Source organism: Botryllus schlosseri, chromosome 7 (assembly GCF_051294905.1).
Source record: "Botryllus schlosseri isolate E-star chromosome 7, Bs_hap1, whole genome shotgun sequence".
Taxonomy (NCBI): Eukaryota; Metazoa; Chordata; class Ascidiacea; order Stolidobranchia; family Styelidae; genus Botryllus; species Botryllus schlosseri.
Window position 1 is genome coordinate 3,448,499 of NC_137242.1, and position 21,355 is coordinate 3,469,853.

At 39.5% G+C, this 21,355-nt stretch overlaps 1 protein-coding gene across 2 annotated transcripts in view; it reads left to right on the plus strand.

The window, feature by feature from the left end:
• The first annotated feature begins 5,916 nt into the window (after nucleotides 1-5,916).
• Nucleotides 5,917-21,355, plus strand: part of LOC145443497 (E3 ubiquitin-protein ligase rnf213-alpha-like) — a 64,018-nt gene continuing 48,579 nt past the window's right edge. The window contains exons 1-14 of one of the 2 annotated variants that reach the window (XM_080321456.1): nucleotides 5,917-6,279; nucleotides 7,828-7,956; nucleotides 8,866-9,031; nucleotides 10,714-10,834; nucleotides 10,894-10,945; nucleotides 11,754-11,837; nucleotides 11,898-12,006; nucleotides 13,721-13,869; nucleotides 15,228-15,472; nucleotides 15,813-16,063; nucleotides 17,138-17,377; nucleotides 18,187-18,385; nucleotides 19,233-19,330; nucleotides 20,134-20,317. In XM_080321456.1, coding sequence (XP_080177582.1) covers nucleotides 6,159-6,279; nucleotides 7,828-7,956; nucleotides 8,866-9,031; nucleotides 10,714-10,834; nucleotides 10,894-10,945; nucleotides 11,754-11,837; nucleotides 11,898-12,006; nucleotides 13,721-13,869; nucleotides 15,228-15,472; nucleotides 15,813-16,063; nucleotides 17,138-17,377; nucleotides 18,187-18,385; nucleotides 19,233-19,330; nucleotides 20,134-20,317 — 2,148 coding nt within the window. In that variant the 5' untranslated portion in view covers nucleotides 5,917-6,158. Of the gene's footprint in view, nucleotides 6,280-7,827; nucleotides 7,957-8,865; nucleotides 9,032-10,710; nucleotides 10,835-10,893; nucleotides 10,946-11,753; nucleotides 11,838-11,897; nucleotides 12,007-13,720; nucleotides 13,870-15,227; nucleotides 15,473-15,812; nucleotides 16,064-17,137; nucleotides 17,378-18,186; nucleotides 18,386-19,232; nucleotides 19,331-20,133; nucleotides 20,318-21,355 lie in introns of both variants that reach the window. The other variant, XM_080321455.1, reaches the window with a different exon arrangement.

The window sequence follows — 21,355 nt, forward strand, 5'->3', positions numbered from 1 at the left end:
CTTACTTTCACATCGAAATTTGACTTGATGGCAGGGTTGTAATGACTCGCAATTTTTTGTTGACTCGACTTGAGTCAATGATTTCACACATTCTATATTACTTATTCAAGTCTCGTATATCAGGACTGATAAATTGAAAAATAGGTCCGGAAACTGTTTTTATCTGTTTAAGTCAATATGTTTAGAGTGAGGAAAACTAGTATTATGAATCCGAGGACATCGATATCACCTAAGAGTTTCACAGAAATGAGTTGAACCTGACTTGAACTCGATACTGAACAGTTAATACAGTGACTCGGACTCGACCCGTTGCTTCCTTACTTGGGCTCTGTGAAGAATCGAATTGATCTGTGAGTCAGAGTCTTGTGACTTGGCTACAACCAGTGGCGGCTCGTCCTATAGGGCAACTGGGGCATTGCCCCACCTAAAATTCTGTTAAATAACAATTCTTTACCATGTATAGACGCACACCTATCTATATAAACCGAAATCACAGCGAAAAACGTATACTTCTGGTCCTTTCGCTTGTAAACGCCCATATATAGCGAAGTCTCTGCGAAAATCGAATTCTCTTCTGTGTTTTCGCTTTGCGAATGCCTAGCCGGGGCTTGCCCCGGTAGCGCTCATAACAAGCTTCCACTATCTATTCTCTCAAAGCCGCGCCCAATAAAGAAACGGTGATTTACTCTCTCCTATTCATAAAATTACCGAGCAACCGGGGCACGATAGCTCTGTGCCCTTAAGGTGTGATGTAACAATCGTATCTATAGTTAAACTCTGTTACCGTCATATGCGTTTAGTCGACCTTTGCTGGTATAGGTCGATTTTAATGGGGTTTCACACCATGAAAACTCTTGAAACTTGTTATGTCATGTCGTGATGGTGGTATTTAACACTGCCCCAAGTTTCAGGGTTTCTACTTAAAGTTTAGGGTAGTAATTCCGTTTCCGAAGTTGAGTGTGTGCTGATCCGTCATGTATCGCAAACAGATTTTACTCAAAAGCCGGTAATGGTATACATTGGTTTTGACGATGTTCAATACTGAGATCGGTTATGACATTTGGCACGGTAAGTCTTAATGTTAGTATCGAACGCTGTACCAAGTTTTAAGTTTGTCACTGAACTGTGTTAGTGGTAATTTCGTTTCCTAATTCGAGTGAGAGCTGACTCGTCATTTATCGCTAACAGATTATACGCAAAGCCGGTATTGGTCTCTATTGATTTTAACGATGCTCCTTACCTAGATCCGTCATAAGCTTTTGCACGGTATGTCTTGATTTTAGTATCGAACGCTGTGCCAAGTCTCAAGGTTGACACTCAATGATTAGGGCAGTAATTTCGTTATCAAGGTCGAGTATGGTAAAGATGTGCTCCGATCTGACACTTTAGCCTACAACACATTGCGGATTTCACCCAAAAGCCGGTGTATCTGCGGTAACGTTAACTGAGATGATGATATCATTCTCAGTTTGCATTCAAATATTTACTTTGATATTATATTCTCCAATGTCAATTTCACCGTGAAATTGTGGTCTTCAAGCCCTTTGCTTACAACCCCCTGTCAAGCGCGATAGTTATTAGGTTTTCGATGGCGGCTAACAGCTGATCACTTGATCAGCCTATTCCTCAGTAAATTTCACGCAGAATTCGGTGTTGGTCTGTTCGCATTAATTTTGACAGTGTACCATACCGAAAAGGGCCATGAGGCCACTTCTCGATAATGTCATGTAACAGTGTACCAAGTTTAAGGCTTTCATCCACGTATTTATTCGGTAATATATTTTCCAAAGGCGATTTCGCAGCAGACCTATAAGACAGTAATAAAAACGTATGTGTCGTGTTACAGTCTGCAGTTTCAAGGCCAAAATCTCTTATGCTGTACCGACTACCGAGACCAAATTTCCTAAGCTGCTATTCTTAGTTCTTTAGAATGATGTTTTGGATTCAATAGGACAGGCCCAATCTATGAGATAACAATTGCGTATCTGTCCGAATTCGTTGACCTTTACAATTAGGCTTACGCTATCTCTCGAGTTATAGTCATTTCCATTTCTGCAGATAATTAGTCAGGTCTAATTCGAACATGAACCGTGTTGAATCTTTGTTCCGTACGCCGTTTACGCAGTTACCACACTTCAAGTCACAGCTCACCAGCGGACCTCTCGTGGCACATACGTTATAATCACTGTTGCCGGGAAATTCATGTTACCGTACCATCATTAAGTTACTTGTTTACGTTGGAAAACGCCATTGTGACGTCATCTTGATAAAAAGTCGCTTGCAGCCCTTGCCCCACCACCCGATATTGTCACGAGCCGCCACTGGCTACAACCCTGCTTGATTTGCATATGGGACTTATGCATTACATATGTTGGCAGCTAGTGGTGGGACGGGGAATTCAAGCGAAGGTTGTCAATAACGAAGCTACTTAGTCGGCTTGCATTACTCGAGTGGTTATATTTGTAGACTTCTTCTCAACTCGGGTCCGATTTTGTCACGAATCACACCGAGTGTATCTTACTTGCGGGCGGCGAAAAACGGTTTCATGACGCCGACTTGCTGTGGTTTCAAACACCCTGAATTGAATTAAAAATTTCCTAGGTCTTCTTGTCTCATGTCATATAGGAAAGCGGGCTATCATGGATCTTCTGACGATGCACTCGGATATATTTGACTACAGACGAGGGTCGAGGGTATTGAAGCTTGCAGAAGTATTCGCACAAGCGAGAAGATGAGTATCGTCTCACCGTCAGCGAACAATGCCATACTCACGACAATATGGAAAGATGCCATTGACCTATAAAGTTAACCAGGTGGTGGATGAATGAATAGTTGAATACCATTCTTCACTGGAGGTAGCCAGTCTTCAGTATTACTGTACCACGACCTAACATCGACCTCGCCCACCGCCACTTGCCACCTCATTTTGTCGCTTGCGTCTTGTATCATCTGCATTACTTTTCATTCAGTATGCATGCCTGATATTTACTTCGCCTAGGCCAGGGATTCTCAGCCCTTCCGTGGCCGTGGCCCATTTCCCGGTTTAAAAATGTGCTGTGGCCCACCTGATATCTTAGAGACCTAATCCTGTTTAATGCGTGGTCAACTGGTCATGGATAGCGCCAATATGCCTATTTCTATAAAATATGCGCATTTTCTCTAACTGATGATATTTTAATCTCGATCTCCTGGGATATGAAATCGCGCGAAGCGCGAAAAAACTCAAGTTTAATAAATATCCTCCAACAAAGAAATCAACGACATAATCGTGCGCCCCTTCGAGTTCCCCAATTGGGGTTGTGGGTGCGGTAGTTACGGCCCTGGTAGATCATAAGCTAAAACTCGTCCGCTGCTCCATTCGCGTCGCGAAACACAATGATCAGATCCCCGCACTGTGTGATTGGGACTTTGGTGATACATTCTGGGCCAGCATCGAACAATTCATTGGTGGATGGGGAACGACAGAGAAGTGAAGAAAGATTTTTCAATATGCATGGTGTAGGCTACTTTGTATGTCTTGTATCCAAACAACTGAAGTTGCGATGTCAGAATATTCAATCCAATGATACAATCAACCTGTGACTCTTTCATTATGTACACTGATTTCCAGGCCGGACATTTTAAACCGACTTCAAAGATTAATGCGCACCTATAAATCCTCAATCCATTAAGAGTCGTTGATGTGGCGCAGTATACCTCCGCCAGAAGTTGTTGATTATTTGCAATTATGGCTAGTTTTAGCTTACAATAATACGGCCTGCCGAAGTACAGTAAATCTGTACATCAATTTCACTTCATTGCGAGTTCATTGCATACCTCTTTCAACGGCATACGGCATATGACGCTGCCGGAATACTTGGTTACTTCAGCATTATCTGCAGTTATTATACGCTTGAAATTACTTTATGCTGTTAGCCGTAGGTTGTCATATCCAGTAGAAAAAGCCACCGTTTCTCCCTAACGTTTTCGATTTGTACATGCTGACTTCATACGGGCCACTACCTCTAATCAGGGTCGGATGAAAAGCTTTGTAGCTATGTAGCCTACGTATAATTAGATAATACGAATATATTTTTAGCGAATAACATAAAAAATATAACTAAACTTACATTAATTCTGAAATTTTCTAAATAGGTCTGTGGCCCACCTCAAAATGCTCTGTGGCCCACCAGTGGGCCATGGCCCACCCTTTGAGAACCCCTGGCCTAGGCTAAGGTGGGTGTCTGATCTTAATGGCTACTCCAAGTTGACACCTTCCTATCTTTTTATTGTATCGCAGTCTTGTGATGTTTTGAAACGATGAAAATATTGATAAACCTGTTTGATAGATTGAAACCAGACCAAGATCTGTCATATTAATTGCGCCTGTCGACACCTACAACATCGCATGCACTTTTAATGTTATCTTCTGCTTGTTTCGGTCAATGCACCGTAGTGCGTGTATGCTGAGGACTGGCGATAATGTATCTTGTTCGCAGAAGCAGTCAGTCTTCAGTAACGAAGTTCGAGTACGACTAGAGATAGCGCAATGGTACATCGTCAAGCTTCTTGCTCGGAAGTCGGAAGTTCGAGAGCGCATCAGACCAATAACTAAATCAGGGGTTCTGATATAGCTCAGTGTTGCTAGCTCGGACCCCTAAATCTTTATGGGAGCTTCCGCAGAACCCCTTGCTAGAAAATTTGGCGTTCCGATGACTTGATTTCAAGAACCTGATAAGCGGTTGGAGTGCAATTATTATTAGCGCTAGCATCATTCGTGCGGCTATTGTGACATATGGTGAGTATGAGCAAGAGCACTGAAAATAAGACAAAATAACGACACAAGGACAGATATCTCACGAAGGAAAATGTAGTTTTATTACAGTAGTGTCAATATTGACATCGCATCGACCCATTAAAACTAGTCCGCAAATACCTAAGCCAAGTGAACCATGGCCCCAGGTTATGAACCCCTGGACTAGATCGTAAAATAATGTAATAGCATAAATTGGCATTCGCGCCAGACGAAAACGTCTTCATTTTCCGAGTACTCGAGTGGTTATGTTTTTGCATTTTGCGATACTTTTCAGGTCTCAATTTTGCGTTACTTGAAGTAGTTTTGACATGTCTTCGAAATGTCTACTTCCACTTGTAATCGAGTAGACAGTTACGGCGCTAGTTATACTTTTACTTGAGTAGCAACTCTGATTTTTCGTCACACGGATTCGGGGAATTCCCATAACCGAGACTCGTGACAAAGCTGAATGCTGGGAGCAGAGTGTACACTTTGAGTACACTCTGCTGGGAGCTGTGAAAATGAAGTCAACATTGCCGACACCCGGCTACGAACCTTTATTTATTCAGTACTGTATTGGTTCCGCTTTCCGGATATAATGCGTTTAGGTCATGTTGCGCTCTGTTTCTTTGCCGTAGCACCGAGAATTAATGTGCGTCGCAATACTGCTATAATAGATTAATAGGCTTACCATATTTCGGAAATGAAAAAAGAGGACACTTTTTCAGAAATTTCAGACATGCAAAACTGGAGATGAATTCTCAAAAACCGGTAAATTTTTCCCACTTCATGATCGATTGACTGAAAAAAAAAAAAAAAAAAAAAAAAAAGGTCATCACATCAGCTCAGAGCTCAAAATCACGTTTTTCACTCCACATTGCCAAGTGGATGACTAAAAAAAAAAAAAAAAAAAACGCTCAGACCTGAAATCACCGCTTTTCCCTCCGAAATACCCGCCGGAGCTTCACTTCTGCGCTAATTTGCGGCATATCACTCGCAATTTCCTCTATATCTGACCTAAATTTTCAAAAAAGAGGACAAAATCTCAAAAAAGAGGACAAAAGGGCGTCCTCCGTGGACACTTTCAAAAAAGTCAAAAAAGAGGACAAATCCTCTTAAAAGAGGACGTATGGTAAGCCTAGCTATAATGTACTCTTGTGAAATACTGTAATAGTATGACCTTGTGGCTCACGGTTTCGCGTTCTGACAACAAAACAATGAAAAGCGATCAATACATTGTAACTTGGGAATTCGGACAAATATTAGATAATTATGTATATTGCATGACAACTCATTTCCGTATCTATATAGCAGGTCTCTGGCTAATCTTTCCTAGGACTATAGAAGGCAATGATCATGGATTACGTGCTTTCGTAAAATCAAAATGGAAAGAAGAAGCCTGGTGAAATGCGTGCGGCTTGTTCTGATGCAATGCATCAGGAAGGATTCGGATTGTATTCATAAAGCTGCTAATTTTCTGCACGAAACGCAATTTGTTTCATCAGGTAATCATCACAACTGGGAATGTCTTGACAGAACCAGAAAAAAACAGTTTGTAAAAGAGGAAGCCGCAATTAAATTGATGTTTGAGTGATGTTTTCCAGACCTTGTTGTGTGACACCCTATATAAACTTATTTATAGGCTAGTTTCGCAGTCAAGTATTTGATATATAGTTGAGGATTGCCATAGTTTATATTGCAGTATTCTATTCGGTCCAGCTTGATGGAAGTTGGATCAATCCTTAACTATAGCACAATATTACTACAAAAGGAATGAAGTATCTTATATTCATATCGTCTATGCATGCATTATCTGAAAAATTGTCACCAAAATTGAGTATCGGAATATCCATGATCATGTTTTTTACGGTATGGACCTAATCGATTAGATATCAATATCTAGTTTAATTTGTTACCATAATAAATATGATAAATAATGATAAATGTTACCAGGGCTTTAGTTGAGCCAAAAAACACTAAGGATAAATTACACCCATGAGCAGTAGTCCTTGCACTTGCAGTAGCAAAGTACGTGTACATTAGCCTGTAAAACTCAACGATGATTTAGAATATATCACCGTAATAGATTTAGATCGATTTCAAACATAATTGGCTGATACAAACAAGCATTCAAGTCGAAATACAAGCAATCGCTTCTGAATGAATACTAGTCAGCCCTCAACATTTAGCATACCACGAACTGACATATAGACCTCGCCTTCCGTCATATGCCACCTGATTTTGTCGCTTGCCGTTTTCTATTACGGTATCTTCTTTTACTTTCATGTAGTGTGCAATGTGCATGCCTCCTATTTACATCGCCTAGTCCCAGGTGGGTTTCTGATCTCAAAGACTACTCCAAGTCGTTTCGGAACCTTCCTATCTTTCATTGTATCGGAGTCTTGTGATGTTTTGAAATTACCAAATTCTATGAATAAACTTGAACTTGAAAACTTGAACAGATCTAAATGATGACTATTATTATGCACGGTTGTAATGACTCGAGTCATTTTCTCAAAAAACATAAATGTCTCGCCTCGAGTCAATTTTTGTATTGACTCTACTTGGACTCGAGTCATTGCGCATGACTCGAGACTAAGACGGCCAAATCCGAGATTTCATTGTAATTTCGAACAATAGTAAAGTAACCACCCTATTGGCATTTCGTCTATTGATACTGGTGCTTGACAATGAGACCAGAAACTGCTAAAAGTGAGGAAAATTATTATATTATAAATGCGAACAATTCGATATCACCAAGCAGAGTTATAAAAAGTAGGTTTAACAACACTTTAACTAGAAACTGAGCAGTCAACACAATGATTTGGACTCGAACTCGAGTCATAATACCATGACTCGGACTCGACCCTCTGCTCGATGACTTGGACTCGGTGGTGAATTGAAAATGACGCGACTTGACTCGAGTCAAAACTATAAAAGTGAGATTGACTTGTGACTCGGAGCCTTCTGACTTGGTTACAACCCTGTTATTATGAGATAATACTGTACAGTGCATACTGATTTTTAAGCGATTTTTCTCCTACTTATTCCAGCTCAATATCGAATGATCGTTTCAAATGTCAAGAATGGATTTTTGGAAGAAGCTTGCGGTTCGCTCGCTGAACTCACATTCGAGAAAGACGCACAGAATTGGAAAGAAAACCTATTTGCGGCCGTGTCAGGTTACAACAGGCTTTTCAATTTTGACACGTAGCCTACACAGCCTAGAGCCCGAGACTGTACAATAGGTGTATTCAAAAATGACTTTTTCTCAAATCGTACTGGCTACTTGATTACCTAATTTAAGCCTACATACCAAATTTGGCTCAATTATTTATTATAGTGGTGCTCACCGTAAATACTAGCTTATTCAAATTCAAATTTTTCGGCGGCTATTAATCCGCTTCCACTGGTTGGAATTGAACCAAATTTGGTAAACATCGATTCTATAGACAACCCAACACTTTCATGGGGTGAACAAAAAATTGCTAAATTTTTTGTTAGTTATTTTTATATAATAAATCAAAACTTTCTCCTCCTGTAGCAATGCTGCTACTGGCTGGAATTGAGCCAAATTTGGTGTGTAGGCTTCAATTAGGTAACCTAACAATTTTATCATGTAGCCAGTACGATTTGAGAACAAAAAAATAATTTTGAATACCCCTACTGGACAATCTACATTGTATAGTAAAGTTGATCAGTAATGACTCCATAACATATATGGGCACTAAAAAGTAGCCTATAGGCATTTTATGGCGATCGCTGAGAAAAATTTTGACATAGCCTACTGGTAACATCTTTGGTAGCATGATTACCTATTCCACATCAGATAGGCTACACATAAGTATGATTAAATTTGAAAGCCGTTGCAATTAGCTCAATACCAAAATATCACCAGGGAAACGCTGTATAACCAAATTATTGCAGCTGCTGACATGGGTGCATTTCAAACACCTCATTCCCTGAGTTTGACTTTGAAACACTTCCACATGTGGGCCTATTTGATGCAAGAAATACGGCCTTGCTTCTTATGACTGGTATCAATATAGTTACCTTAACCAACAGTTAAAAATATTATACCTCACTTTTAGTTTTACCTGGGGAGGATTCGTTGAAAGAGCTGATTGGACTTATCTTCCGCAAATCGTCCGATGTTTCATCGGAAGCATTCTACCTGCTCGAGATATGCGACAAGATGATGGCAAAGTTGTACGAAATAGCCCAACTTCAAGGGCAGATATGGCCGGAAATGAGGAAGTGAGTTGTGAATTGGTGTGAAAGTTCGGAATTTCACAATTTCACAGGAGATGCTATCGTTGCATATCCTTTGAAATGTGACTTCCCACGAAAAGCTCGTGCAATGCAAAGTTAAACATTCTTTCGACAAAGTAAATCAAAACGTTGAGGCTAAGACCTCACATTTCGTGTTTTTTATGCTTTATCAGACAGAAGAACACAGTTTTGGATTTATTTAATAAAAATGAATTAATTTTTTTTGAAATTTTGGTGGGTACTCATGGAATTGTTAGGTTTTCTGAAAAAAAAACCCATGCTCAAAAAATTTGGCTCAATTCCTACCCATAGAAGCGAAGTTATTGATGTTTGAAATTTAGAATTTATAATCATAGTGTTTTAGGTGGGTAGATATATAATAAATAATGAATTTGCCACCGTAAGTACTATTTTTTCCAAATCTAATCATTTGTTCTCAAATAACTTCGCTTCTACTGGTTGGAATTCAGCCAAATTTGTTGTGCATTGTTCATCCGGACAACCTAACAATTTCATTGGGTAGCCAGTAAAATTTTATATTGATTTTTGATGAATAAATCCTAAGCTGTGCAGTGTGCATATCAGAACACGTAATTATTAAATCTATAAATCCGCAGCGAGGAGTGTATCGTTACATTGTTAGTCAGTAAGTTAATAAATTCTAGACTAGACTTTATCGAGGCTTGGTCTGCGTTGTACTTCTGGTATTTTGATTGAATAACTATCTGTCACCAATAGGGGCGTACTAATTTTTGGAGTAGGCTACTCAATTAGAATTTGTTTACTTGCACTCCTTCCTTTAGTGGCTATGTAGGCTATTTAGCAGGGTTTTAACCAAGTCACAAGGTTCCAAGCCACAAGTCAATCTCACTTTTATACTTCTCACTCGAGTCAAGTCGAGTCGAGTCGTTTTCAATTCACCACCGAGTCAAGTCAGAGTCCAAGTCGGCTAGTAGAGGGTCAAGTCCGAGTCAGGGTGAGGGCGTTTTGACTCGAGTCTGAGTCATTATGGTCACTGTCGAGTTTTCAGGTCAATCCGGTTCAAACTACTTTTTTCAACTCTGCACGAGTGATATAGAATCACTGGCATTCATAATATAGTAATTTTCCTCAGTCTTAACAGTTTCTGGCCCTATTTTCCAAGTAGGAGGACTGACAGACGAAATACCAATCATGTGGTAACTTTACTATTCTTTGAAGTTTTCAATGAAATATCTGTTTTGGCCGTCGTAGTCTCGAGTCATACGACTTGGCTCATCCATCATGACTCGAGTCATTACGACCCTGGTATTTAGACTACTTTCACTTCTACTTAACAGTTTTTTAATCAAAATTATTCACTTTTTATACTATGGATTTGAAATGTGGAAAGTGTGCCGCATATGCTTTTTTTGTTAGCCGCAAATATATCTTTTGCAATTTCGAATGAAGCCATCTGATGAACTGCATAAGCTCTGCGACCCCTTGACCAAATCTACTAATTAATTAGAACTACTTACCGAAACCCGAGTGCTCTTTAAAACTTTCTTTTTACTTCCACTTTAACTAGTTTTGATGTGCTCTGGAATTTGAGAGTTCTACTTTTCATTGAGAAGATTTTGATTCGATAATATTTATGCTTCTATGATGTTATTGGTTTTCTTTTAATATTGGACATTTTGCAGTAGTCTGAACACTCTACTGCCCAATCAGTGGTTGACCGAGCTGCTATTGAAATGTCTGAAGGAAAATCGTCAAGATCAGGTGCACCGGTTCGTGAACGGTGTGCAAAATATTTTCAATGACAAGGTATTTTTGGATTGTAAGTCTGCCGTGGACAGAGATTGAGGTAATGGTTTACTTTGTAGATGGAGGTTTCCAGGCAAGGAGATATTGTACAAGGCATGCGCTCATTATCAGGTAAATCATTGTTTACTTATAACATGCGGGTCATGGTATGAGTTATTTAATAAGTTTGCAGAGTTTACAGAACTTCAAAATACTATTGAACAATATATTGCTATTGAAATAAACCTGGATATTTTTGGTTGTCACTCGTCATTGGTAATCGTGGGCGACTCATACGGAATTGGAAAGAAAATTGTATATCAACAATTGTATCACCAAATATCACGGCACTGGCATGAAAATTTGAGTAATCAAGGCGAGGCTGAAGCTCAATGCAATATTTTTAGAATATATACAAACTCCTTTTATTGGCACAAACTAGGTCCGCCGGAATTCCAATGTACATAAACGGAAGACTCGATAACGACAAGAGTTCCGTCGTCTGGATAATTTTGCACATAAATAGGATTATCCATTAAATGTTGGCCAATGACTGAATTCATGGCAGCTGTCGGTTCTGAATCAAGCTTCAGGGTATCATCATAATAATTTTATAAAAACTCTCATCAAATCAAAACACCACAAGATTGCGATATACTGAAAAGATAGGCTACTGTCAACTGTCGCATTCATTCTTTTCGAATGTGATGCGCTTGTTATAGTAAATCTAGAAACGTGCTGTTTTATGAGATCCCCCCAATAAGCTTGCCTTTGGAATTTGTTGATTTTTTGCTGGATATGTTGATTACCAGAAACCATGTTGTTGGTTGTGATTATTTTTCTGCCATGCCCCCAAATGGTGACAAATGAAATGATTACCGGTATTATATGTTTCAAAGCTGTTGGCTTGCCTTATCGTAAGCTATATTTTGCATATCAGCTGATGTTCGATCCAACGAAATGTCCACTGCGGCTCGTGGCGGTGAAGCCAGACACTTAGTGTCATCCAGCAACAACACCCAAGGTGAATATTCATACTTTTGATTAAAATTGTTTCTTCACATTCTACGGTTGTCCTCAACAGGAATTGATTTGCGTGTCGTACTCTCTGGCGTTTCCGAAAAGTACGACGTCTGTGTTATTTACCGAGACCACAATGATTGGACGATGGTCAAGATGACCATGATGACGTGGTATGTATGTTAGCCACGTGTCCTAGGACTATTCTGTGACACAAGTGCAGGTGTACACTGTATAGGGCCAGCCGGCCAGGGTTTTGAATTTTGCCTGAACCGTAAAGCTGTTCATAAAAACTTTTTTCCAAATTTAACTGGCATGTTGATAAATTGTTAGACCGCCAAAAATGTGACGCTGCAAACCAAATTTGCCTGAATTCAAACCAGTAAAAGTGAAGTTATTACAACTTGAAATTTCAACTATGTTTAATATCGAATGCATGGTGGCAAATTTCGTCACTACGCCATGACCAAACTCAAGGCCTGCGATAGCGTTTGACTAAAGAGATTGATAATACTTTATGAAGATAAATTACAACACTGATTAGCCGGAAATTCATTGAGAATAAAGCAATGTTGATTTAATTCCCAAATGAAATGGATTCGACCCTGAATTCACCGTCCGCAAAGAGTAAATAAACTAACAAGCAGGTAAAATACAGCAAAATGTATTTCCCAAGTGATGGTCATTATCTGCATGCGAGTGTGTTTAGTATCGCCAATGTAGATTTCACAAAATCACCACCTTCTGGCTGTTTCAAGGGGCACTGCACTCTAAAAATGATGTTGTCTCAAATTGAAGGGCAAAACGAATAAAAATTTATGGCCGCAGCCGTTTTCTTCAGAATGCCACCATAACGGAGCTGCAAAGTATTGAAATTTCCGCAAAAATTTCACGCTCCAGCAGTCATGCGGAGGTCAAACTTTATAGAGCTGTTGGCCGATGTTATGAAGGAAATATGTCGTACACGCCAAGGTGGTTTAGATACCGCGTTCAACGGAAGATGTTCAGTCAGGAGAGTTTTGTCAAAATCGGGCCTAGTACATTCTATTTTTTTAGGACAAATAGATCATGTCCTATTCTTAGGTATAGAACATTGTTAGACATGATCTATTTCTGTCTAAACTACCTTGGCGTGTACGACATATTTCCTTCATAACATCGGCCAACAACTATATAAAGTTTGATCTCTGCGCGACCACTGGAGCGTGAAGTTTTTGCGGAAATTTAAATAAATTACAGCTCCATTACGGTGGCGTTCTGAAGAAAATGGCTGCGGCCAAAATTTTTTTTTCGTTTTGCCCTTCAATTTGAGACCACATCATTTTTAGAGCGCAGTGCGTTGTCTGCGTATTCACTGGAACACATCTCAAAATATTAGAATTGAAGCTATGCTAGGTTATTGACAACTGTGAGACTACACAGACAAGATAAATTCCCTTTTCTGTAAGGAGTTGAGGTTATGTTTTACAGAATTTAGTCTGAAAATGTGAAAGCAGTACATGCTAATTCCCTTGTCCATTGTGCTGAAGCATCGGAACAATTTTCGTCACGTGCCAAATGATAATTAAACTAACGAAACACGTTTACCACCACTATATAATCACAACTACATAGACACTACAATCGACCTGGCACTATTTTGCTGTGGTGAAATATACAGGATAGGACTTGGCCGTCCTAGTGTCGAGTCAAATGACGTGGTCGAGTCATACGTAATGACTTGAGTACAAGTCGAGTCGGTACAGAAATTGACTCCAGTCGAGTCATTTCACGCATTTGAAAAAAATGACTCGAGTCAAGTCGAGTCACCAGAAAGTCGCGACTCAAGTCGGACTCTAGTCGAGTCACGACCCGAGTCATTACAGCCCTGGAATTTATATTTTCCAGTGGGGACATCTATCGCTATGTGATTCCTCCGTTGCGAGGAGAAGAGTTCGAGTACAGATATTGTTTGTGCGATCAAAGCGGGATTATCAAGACCGAGCATTTTCCTGACATTGGTAGTCATGATGCCACCCGCGTTTTGCATCTCGAAGGTAAATTTGTGGGGATGATTTTTTTTAAATGTACGCCGGTTTGAACTAGTGATGCTGGTAATGCTGTAAGGTTGGACCTCTTGCAGACCACAAGAAATACGAAAATAAATATGGTGGATAGGTTTAACGGGCAGAGCATTCATCCCTATCAGTACTATGAAATGAAGTCCTCGGAGTAAATCACATCTCCACTACTAATGCTTGGCAAATATTATTATTACAAACGCAGATGATAAAAGTAAACACTAATTCTAGAAATTGGTTGTTTTGTGGTATTTTTGTAAATTGCGTCTAAAAGCGGGGCTTTCCAAATTGGCAAAATAAGGGGTTCTAAATATACGTTTCTTGAAAAATCTACGTCACCACCTAGCAGAGAGGGGGTTCAGTGACAAAGCACCTCAACTTCTTTAGATAAGGCGAGCAGGGTTGTGACCAAGTCACAAGGCTCCGAGTCACAAGTCAATCTCACTTTTAAAATTTTGACTCGAGTCAAGTCCGAGTCTAAGGCAGCGAGTAGGGGGTCGAGTCCGAGTCGTGGTATTATGGCTCGAGTCCGAGTCCAAGTCATTGTGTTGACTGTTCAGTTTCCAGTTCAAGTCTCGTTAAACCACTTTTTTTAACTCTGTTTGGTGATATCGAATGGTTAGCATTTATTATATACTAATTTCCTCACTTTTAGCAGTTTCCGATCGCATTTTCAAGTACCAGTAGGCTACCAATAGACGAAATCCCAATAGTGTGGTTGCTTAACTATTCTTCGAAATTATAATGAAATCTCGGTCTGATTCTCGAGTCCAAGTCGAGTAAGTACGCAATGAGTCGAGTCCAAGTCGAGTCAATACATTGATTGACTTCAGTCGATTTGAGTCATTTCCGTATTTTACGAAATTGAGTCGAGTCATTGCAACCCTGAACGCAAGTATGTTTACACACCTAAGAAACTATGATTTTGGGCTACTGCCGGTTCCATTTAACAGTTTTTAGGCTGCTAAAAGCATGCGACTACCCCACGAAATTTACGTTTTGAAACTGGTTACTCGGGTAGGCTTCTATCCAATCCTTTTATTTTCTGCACCCAATTAAGCGACTTTAACATGCGTTAAAGATTTCTACTTCTAATGGAATAGATCTTTTGGGTAATACATCTTGAATGCAATTGATATATAAGAATATATACTTGAATATATAAGAATATGTTCGTATTGAAATAAATCCGAATATTTTCGGCTGACATTTCGTCAGCTAAATCGTCATCAACTGCAGAGATTTGTATACATACTTGTATAATGTATATCTCCTACGCAATAACTACTTTGTTCTCTTATGATTCCAAGTGCCGATACTGTTGTGCGTTGCAGATCTAAAACGATGCCCGATAGTTCAAGACGTCGCTTCCTTTCCCGACAAGCGCAGGTCTGCGAAGCCTTGGAAGTTGTCTTGCCAAGACGACATGCTGTATCATCTCGTGGCCGCAGAGTATTCGCTTTTGGTGGATTCAGACAAGGAGAAGTTTTGTCAGACGTTGTCTTGTTGGCTGTACCGTGCGAAACACGGGTGGAGGCTGCGTAAAGCTCATCCGGACCCTGTCATTATTCCTCCACACGTGAGTTGAGATGTAGAGGGCATCAGTGACAATGTACTTATATAGACCTATTTAGGATTTTGCATACTTGTACTTACTTAAGCTCAAGTGGTTATGATTTTAGACTGATACCACTTCTAATTAAAAGTTTTCAGTATTTAGGCCAAACTAGACCTTGAATACTTATCTTTCACGTCAGTAGTAGTTAAGTAATTAAAGTAGTAATTAAGTAATAGTAGTAGTTAAGTAGTTAAACTTCCAAACTTTTTATACAAACAATCTGAAATTGTCTTCTTTTGAGTGCAATTTCATACCTACTATCCCACTTCCATGATTTGAAGACGTGATCACATTTACTTAGGTGACGCAAGATATTCTGTACGGATGGTTTGGAAAGTTAACGCACAGAATCCGAAGGCAATCCGGTAACATCCAAGTTATCGTCACCGCTTTGGCGATCTTGGTGGCGTTCTACGTCACCAGAAGCATGATTGTTCACGACAAACTGCTCATAGAGATTTTTATGTGTTTGGAAATTCATCAGCTCGCCGAAGAACAGCGGCTGTCTCTTTTTAACGAGATATCGCAGAATTGTAAACGGCAGATAGGAGGGTAAGTGGCATTTTCGTTTTTCTGTTGTTGTGTGCGTGATTTTTCCTGTAAATGTGAGGGCTGGAAATATAATGGAGGGACCTGGAAAGCCTTACAAGACTATATCTGCACCTTCCTTGTCCAGCGGCATATGCACATCATGCACTCATGGTATTCATATGTATTAGTCGGGTATGTGTCTCGCTAACACTGGTCTGGCACTGCCACACCTGTTAAGAACCATTGACTTATTCATAATAATATATTGGTAAATTCGGAAAATTTCTGTATCCTCTTCTCGTTTTCCTTGGCTGTGTGTGTGTGCTCGATTATTATGGTTATGGTGATCTTTTTTGACCTAAAAAACGGAAGATTTTGACCTAAAAAATCCAAATTCGGACATTTTTTGACCTTAATTTTGACAAACTTTTGCCCTCGTGTATGAAAATTAGCTGTTTTCGCGCATGATGTTAGAATTGTACCAATTATCTTCTTCATTTCTTGACTTAAAATCTGGACCTATGAAAAATTCCAGTAGTTTCGTCACGCATTGCGGTATAAATAATTAAAGTTTATTGTAGTACAACGAAAGATACTTTCCCACATTCTCGGGTGGAAAGTGTCTGTCCTTACTACGTATCTTGCCAAAAATGGAGAAATAACGTTTAACAGTAACAGTTGTTGGCTGACAACACTGAAGTTGTGCGTGCACCGCTGGTGACACACCGTGTTGCTTCATTCTGACAATGTTGTCTATATCACAATTTTTCATCATGCGCTTTTTGATATTGGAACCAATTCCCACACAGTCTTGCTTCAGTTGGGATATTGCGGTACGTTGAGCACAACACCATGTCAACCTATTTGTTTCATTTGACCGTTTATGATTCACAATGAGCTGACAACGGTAGGCCTTTCAAGTAGGCTACAAGGTGTAAAATGTCAAATCATAAGTTCACCGACAGTGCAAACATCTACGACACAAACGAAATGCAGATTGCAAAAAAATCTTGACTTGCAAACAATTTTGACAATATTTTGACTTATTTTGTCATGTCGAAAAAAAATCGCCCGAATTATGATTATTCTTTGCAGGAGCCTTGATGCTATCCGTGAAGCGCTCGAAGCCTCGTACAGACGGCTCTACGGTTATGCGATCCCGGACTTTTTGCTATCGTTGCCGATATACTGGTTGATATCGGGGAGGGACGACTTTGAGTCAGACTTGATCGAGTCGCGTTCCGGGGAGGATTTTCTGCTTTTGAATTCGGGACTGCCTCGCGCCTTAAAATTGTACGACGTAAAGGGCGCGTTCGGAAATAACTCGGCGCAAAGGTACGATAGCATCGAAATTTCGTGGGACTGACAAAATTTGAAATTAATTTTTTATTTTTATAACAAATTCAAAGTTTTCATACTTCTGTGCGTTCACATCTACCGGTTGCAATCGAGTCAAATTTCGTGCGCAGCGCTTTTTTATGTGACCCAACAATCTAATCAGTGAATCCCCGAAATTTGAACAAGTCTACTGACCACCTCTTATTATACACATAATCAGCATGTATGACAATCAGGGTTGTAACCAAGTCACAAGGCTCCGAGTCGCAAGTCCATCTCCCTTTTATAGTTTTGACTCGAGTCAAGTCGAGTTATTGTCAATTCACCACCGAGTCAAGTCCGAGTCCAAGTCATTGAGCAGAGGGTCGAGTCCAAGTTATTGTGTTGACTGCTCAGCTTCCAGTTAAATTTTTATGAAATCCACTTTTTATAGCTCTGTTTGATGATATCGAGTGGTTCGCATTTATAATACTCTAATTTTCCTCACTTTTAGCAGTTTCTGGTCGCATTTTCAAATACCAGTACCAATAAACGAAATCCCAATAGTGTGGTTACTTTACTTCTCTTCGAAATTACAATGAAATGTCGGTCATGGCCATATGAGTCTCAAGTCATATGACTTGATTCAAGTCATGAGCAATGACTCGAGTCCAAGTTGAGTCAATAAAAAAATTGACTCGAGTCGAGTCATTTCCGTATTTTGAGAAAATGACTCGAGTCATCAGAAAATCGTGACTCAAGTCGGACTCGAGTCGATTCATGACTCGAGTCATTACAACCCTGATGACAATTAATACTTGGTTCAGGAGTCTGGTTCGCTTTTCCAAAGTTATCGCTCAAATATCTCGATACCACCCGACTATCATCGGATGTTATCAGTTCCTGCTCAAAGACGCGACGCTGCTGGAAATGATTACGAGCCGCGACGAAATAAGCCATCTCTTTCCAATCGAATCTGTCTTGTACCAGCTTCTGACTGGTTGCGCCAGTAATCGCGGCGAAATAGTAAGTTATTTTTTCATCTTGTATCCATGCGAAATAAACTTGAGCAACTAGTTTTTACTCGAGTCAAGTCGAGTCATTTTCAATTCGCCACCGAGTCAAGTCCGAGTCCAAGTCACGGAGTATACTGGCGAGTTCGAGTCATGGTATTGTGCTTGCTGCTCAGTTTCCTGTTGAAGTCTTGTTTACCCACTTTTTATAACTCTGGTGATTTCGAATGGTTCGCATTTATAATTTACTAATTTTCCTCGCTTTTAGCGGTTTCTGGTCGCATTTTCAAGTACCAGTACCAATAGACGAAATTCCAATAGCGTGGTTACGTTACTATTCCTCGAAATTACAATGAAATGTTGGTCTTGGCCGTCTGAGTCTCGAGCCCAAGTCGAGTCATTTTGAGAAAATGACTCGAGACAAGTCTAGTCATCAGAAAATCGTGACTTGAGTCATTACAACCCTGGTCATTACTACATTGAACATTCTCAGTAACTTACGACATGAAGCTTCCCTGTCTCACTTGCACAATTCAGTTTTGGTGGGCCCAACGTTACTTGGATACAAAGAAAATTAGTAATCTTGACCCATATCTATATATTGTTTTTTACAATTTAGAAATTTATAGGTTCGAATACTGTATTTCAGAGTGACAAAATACACAACTCTCTCTCTCTCTCTCTCTCTCTCTTTATTACTGATATTCAAGAGCAATATATTGTTCTAATGCAATCAAAGTAATAATAATAGTTGCTATTTCACAATTGATTGACTGACTGTGAAACTCAGCATTTTTGGGATTGAGGACGCTTCCTCTTATTACTCGTCACAAAGCTAATGGTCAATGGTATTATTTCAGAAAATATCAGATTTCGCGAAGCTCACTGAATATTTTGAAGATAGATTCAATGAAATGACACAACCGGGGCGGAATTATGGAAATTCTGGCGGAAAGAAGTAAGGTTTTACATCTGTCTGGCTGTGTTTGACATTGGTTAATCGGCAATTGGTCTGAAGATAAGACACGTGGGTTAAGCCATCCGTTCATCTCGACTATTGGTTACGAATGTTGATCTAAAACGTTTTTTAAAAATCCATACTAGCTTCTGACGATTACTGGTGATGAGTAATATACTGAGATTTATTTCAATATGATTATTATGGCTGTTCAAAAACAATTTTTTCTTTCATATTACACTGGCTACGTGATAAAATTATTATGTTGGCTAAAACAATGGTGCACACAAAATTTGACTCAATTCCAACCAGTAGAAGCAGAGTTATTGCCGTAGAAAAATTTGGATTTGAATTAAATAGTATATACGGTGGCTCACTCTTTAATTATTTATTATAAAATCATGGAATTAGAAATTTTTCTACTGCGATAACTTCACTTCCAGTGGTTGGAATTGAGCCAAATTTGGTGTGCATCATCTCCACTGACAGCCTAACAATTTATGGGGTAGACAGAAAAATTTGAAATTTAATTTTTTATATTTTGTGTAATAAATTCAAAATTTTCTACTTCAAGAACCTCGCTTCTACTCTTTGGAATTGAGCCAAATTTGGTGTGCAGCGTTGATTTAGCCAACCTAACAATTGTATCACATAGCCAGTCTGAATACAAATTTTTTTTCATCAGTCTAATGATTATATTATTCAATAACTGCCTGTCATGCACATGTATTTGTGAGCGTGCACATTTGAGTAATTATTGTCGCCGTAAATTTCCCTGTCAATCCTGTTTGTCTTGGTTTTAGTGTTGCAAAGAATCAAAAAGCATGTCGGCTCATCGTTAATTGGGTGTCCAGTTTCCTGGCGGATGTTACAAGTACGACCGAGACACCGCGTATCATCAACGAATGCGTGTTATGGTGTCTCAAAATCGGAAGAATGACCGTGGCGTTATCCTTGGCTCGTGCACACAGTGGCGGAGATATGCAGGTGGAAATTTGCGAAGTACTCTCGATATTACAGGCTGGTGCAATGTCTAGCTGGTGCAGTGGTTCTTAACCAGGGGTCCATGGACGCTTGGGAGCATGAAGCACGAAAGCAGAGGTTGAGAAATACAGTGTGCAATTATACACTTTTTAAGGCATACAATCATTTCACAAACCAAGATTAAGTAGAAGGTTTTGTGCAAATTACTTCATCTTAATAATCACTATTTGCGCAATTTCAATTCGGCTGCAATCCCTTCTGGCAAAATAACAGCATGCTAATAGAAAAAATAGAACATTAGATACAGAAACGAGTCTGTAGCCTTCGCGATCATGAGAAAATTGTATCTTCGGGCCTCCGTGAAGCCCCCAGAAGTAGTGTTAAAACCTCAGAAGACCGCAAGTTTAGGGTGCCCTGACAAATTGATGTTCCTATCCTGGATAGGGGGTATGAGAGAATTTCATGAAACATCAAGGGGTGTAAGGGCTGTCGTCATGAATAAATGTATGACATCTGGAGGTGGTCTGTAAAAAATTCTTCTACTTTTTGGAATAGTGTTTTGCCTACTTGTGCTATTTAAGGGGTTTTGTTTCTAGGCTATTTCCACTTCTACTTCACAGTTTTTTACGCAAAAATACTTACTTTTTACACTTTTTCATCACTGTTATGTGTGAAATCGTCATAACGATCGGGCGAAAGTGCCCCACAGGGTTGTTCAGAAAGCCCCTTTTATTAGATTTTCGCGACTATTTGCTAAAATTATTAGCTTGGCTAAAAAATACGTTGTACACCAATTTTGACTCGATTCCGACTCGTAGAAGTGAAGCTATCAGAGTCGAAAATATTGAATTTACTGCGTAAAACCCTAAATTTTTTTTTCAAATTTTTCTGTCCACCTCAACGGTATTGTCGAGCAGTGTAATAAAACGATTTTTTTTTGGTCAAAATTTTCAAACTCTAACCGCTTCAAGTCCACTTGTTAGAATTGAGCTAAAAATGGTGTATGACGTTTTTTTTAGCCAACCTAATAATTTTAGCTAA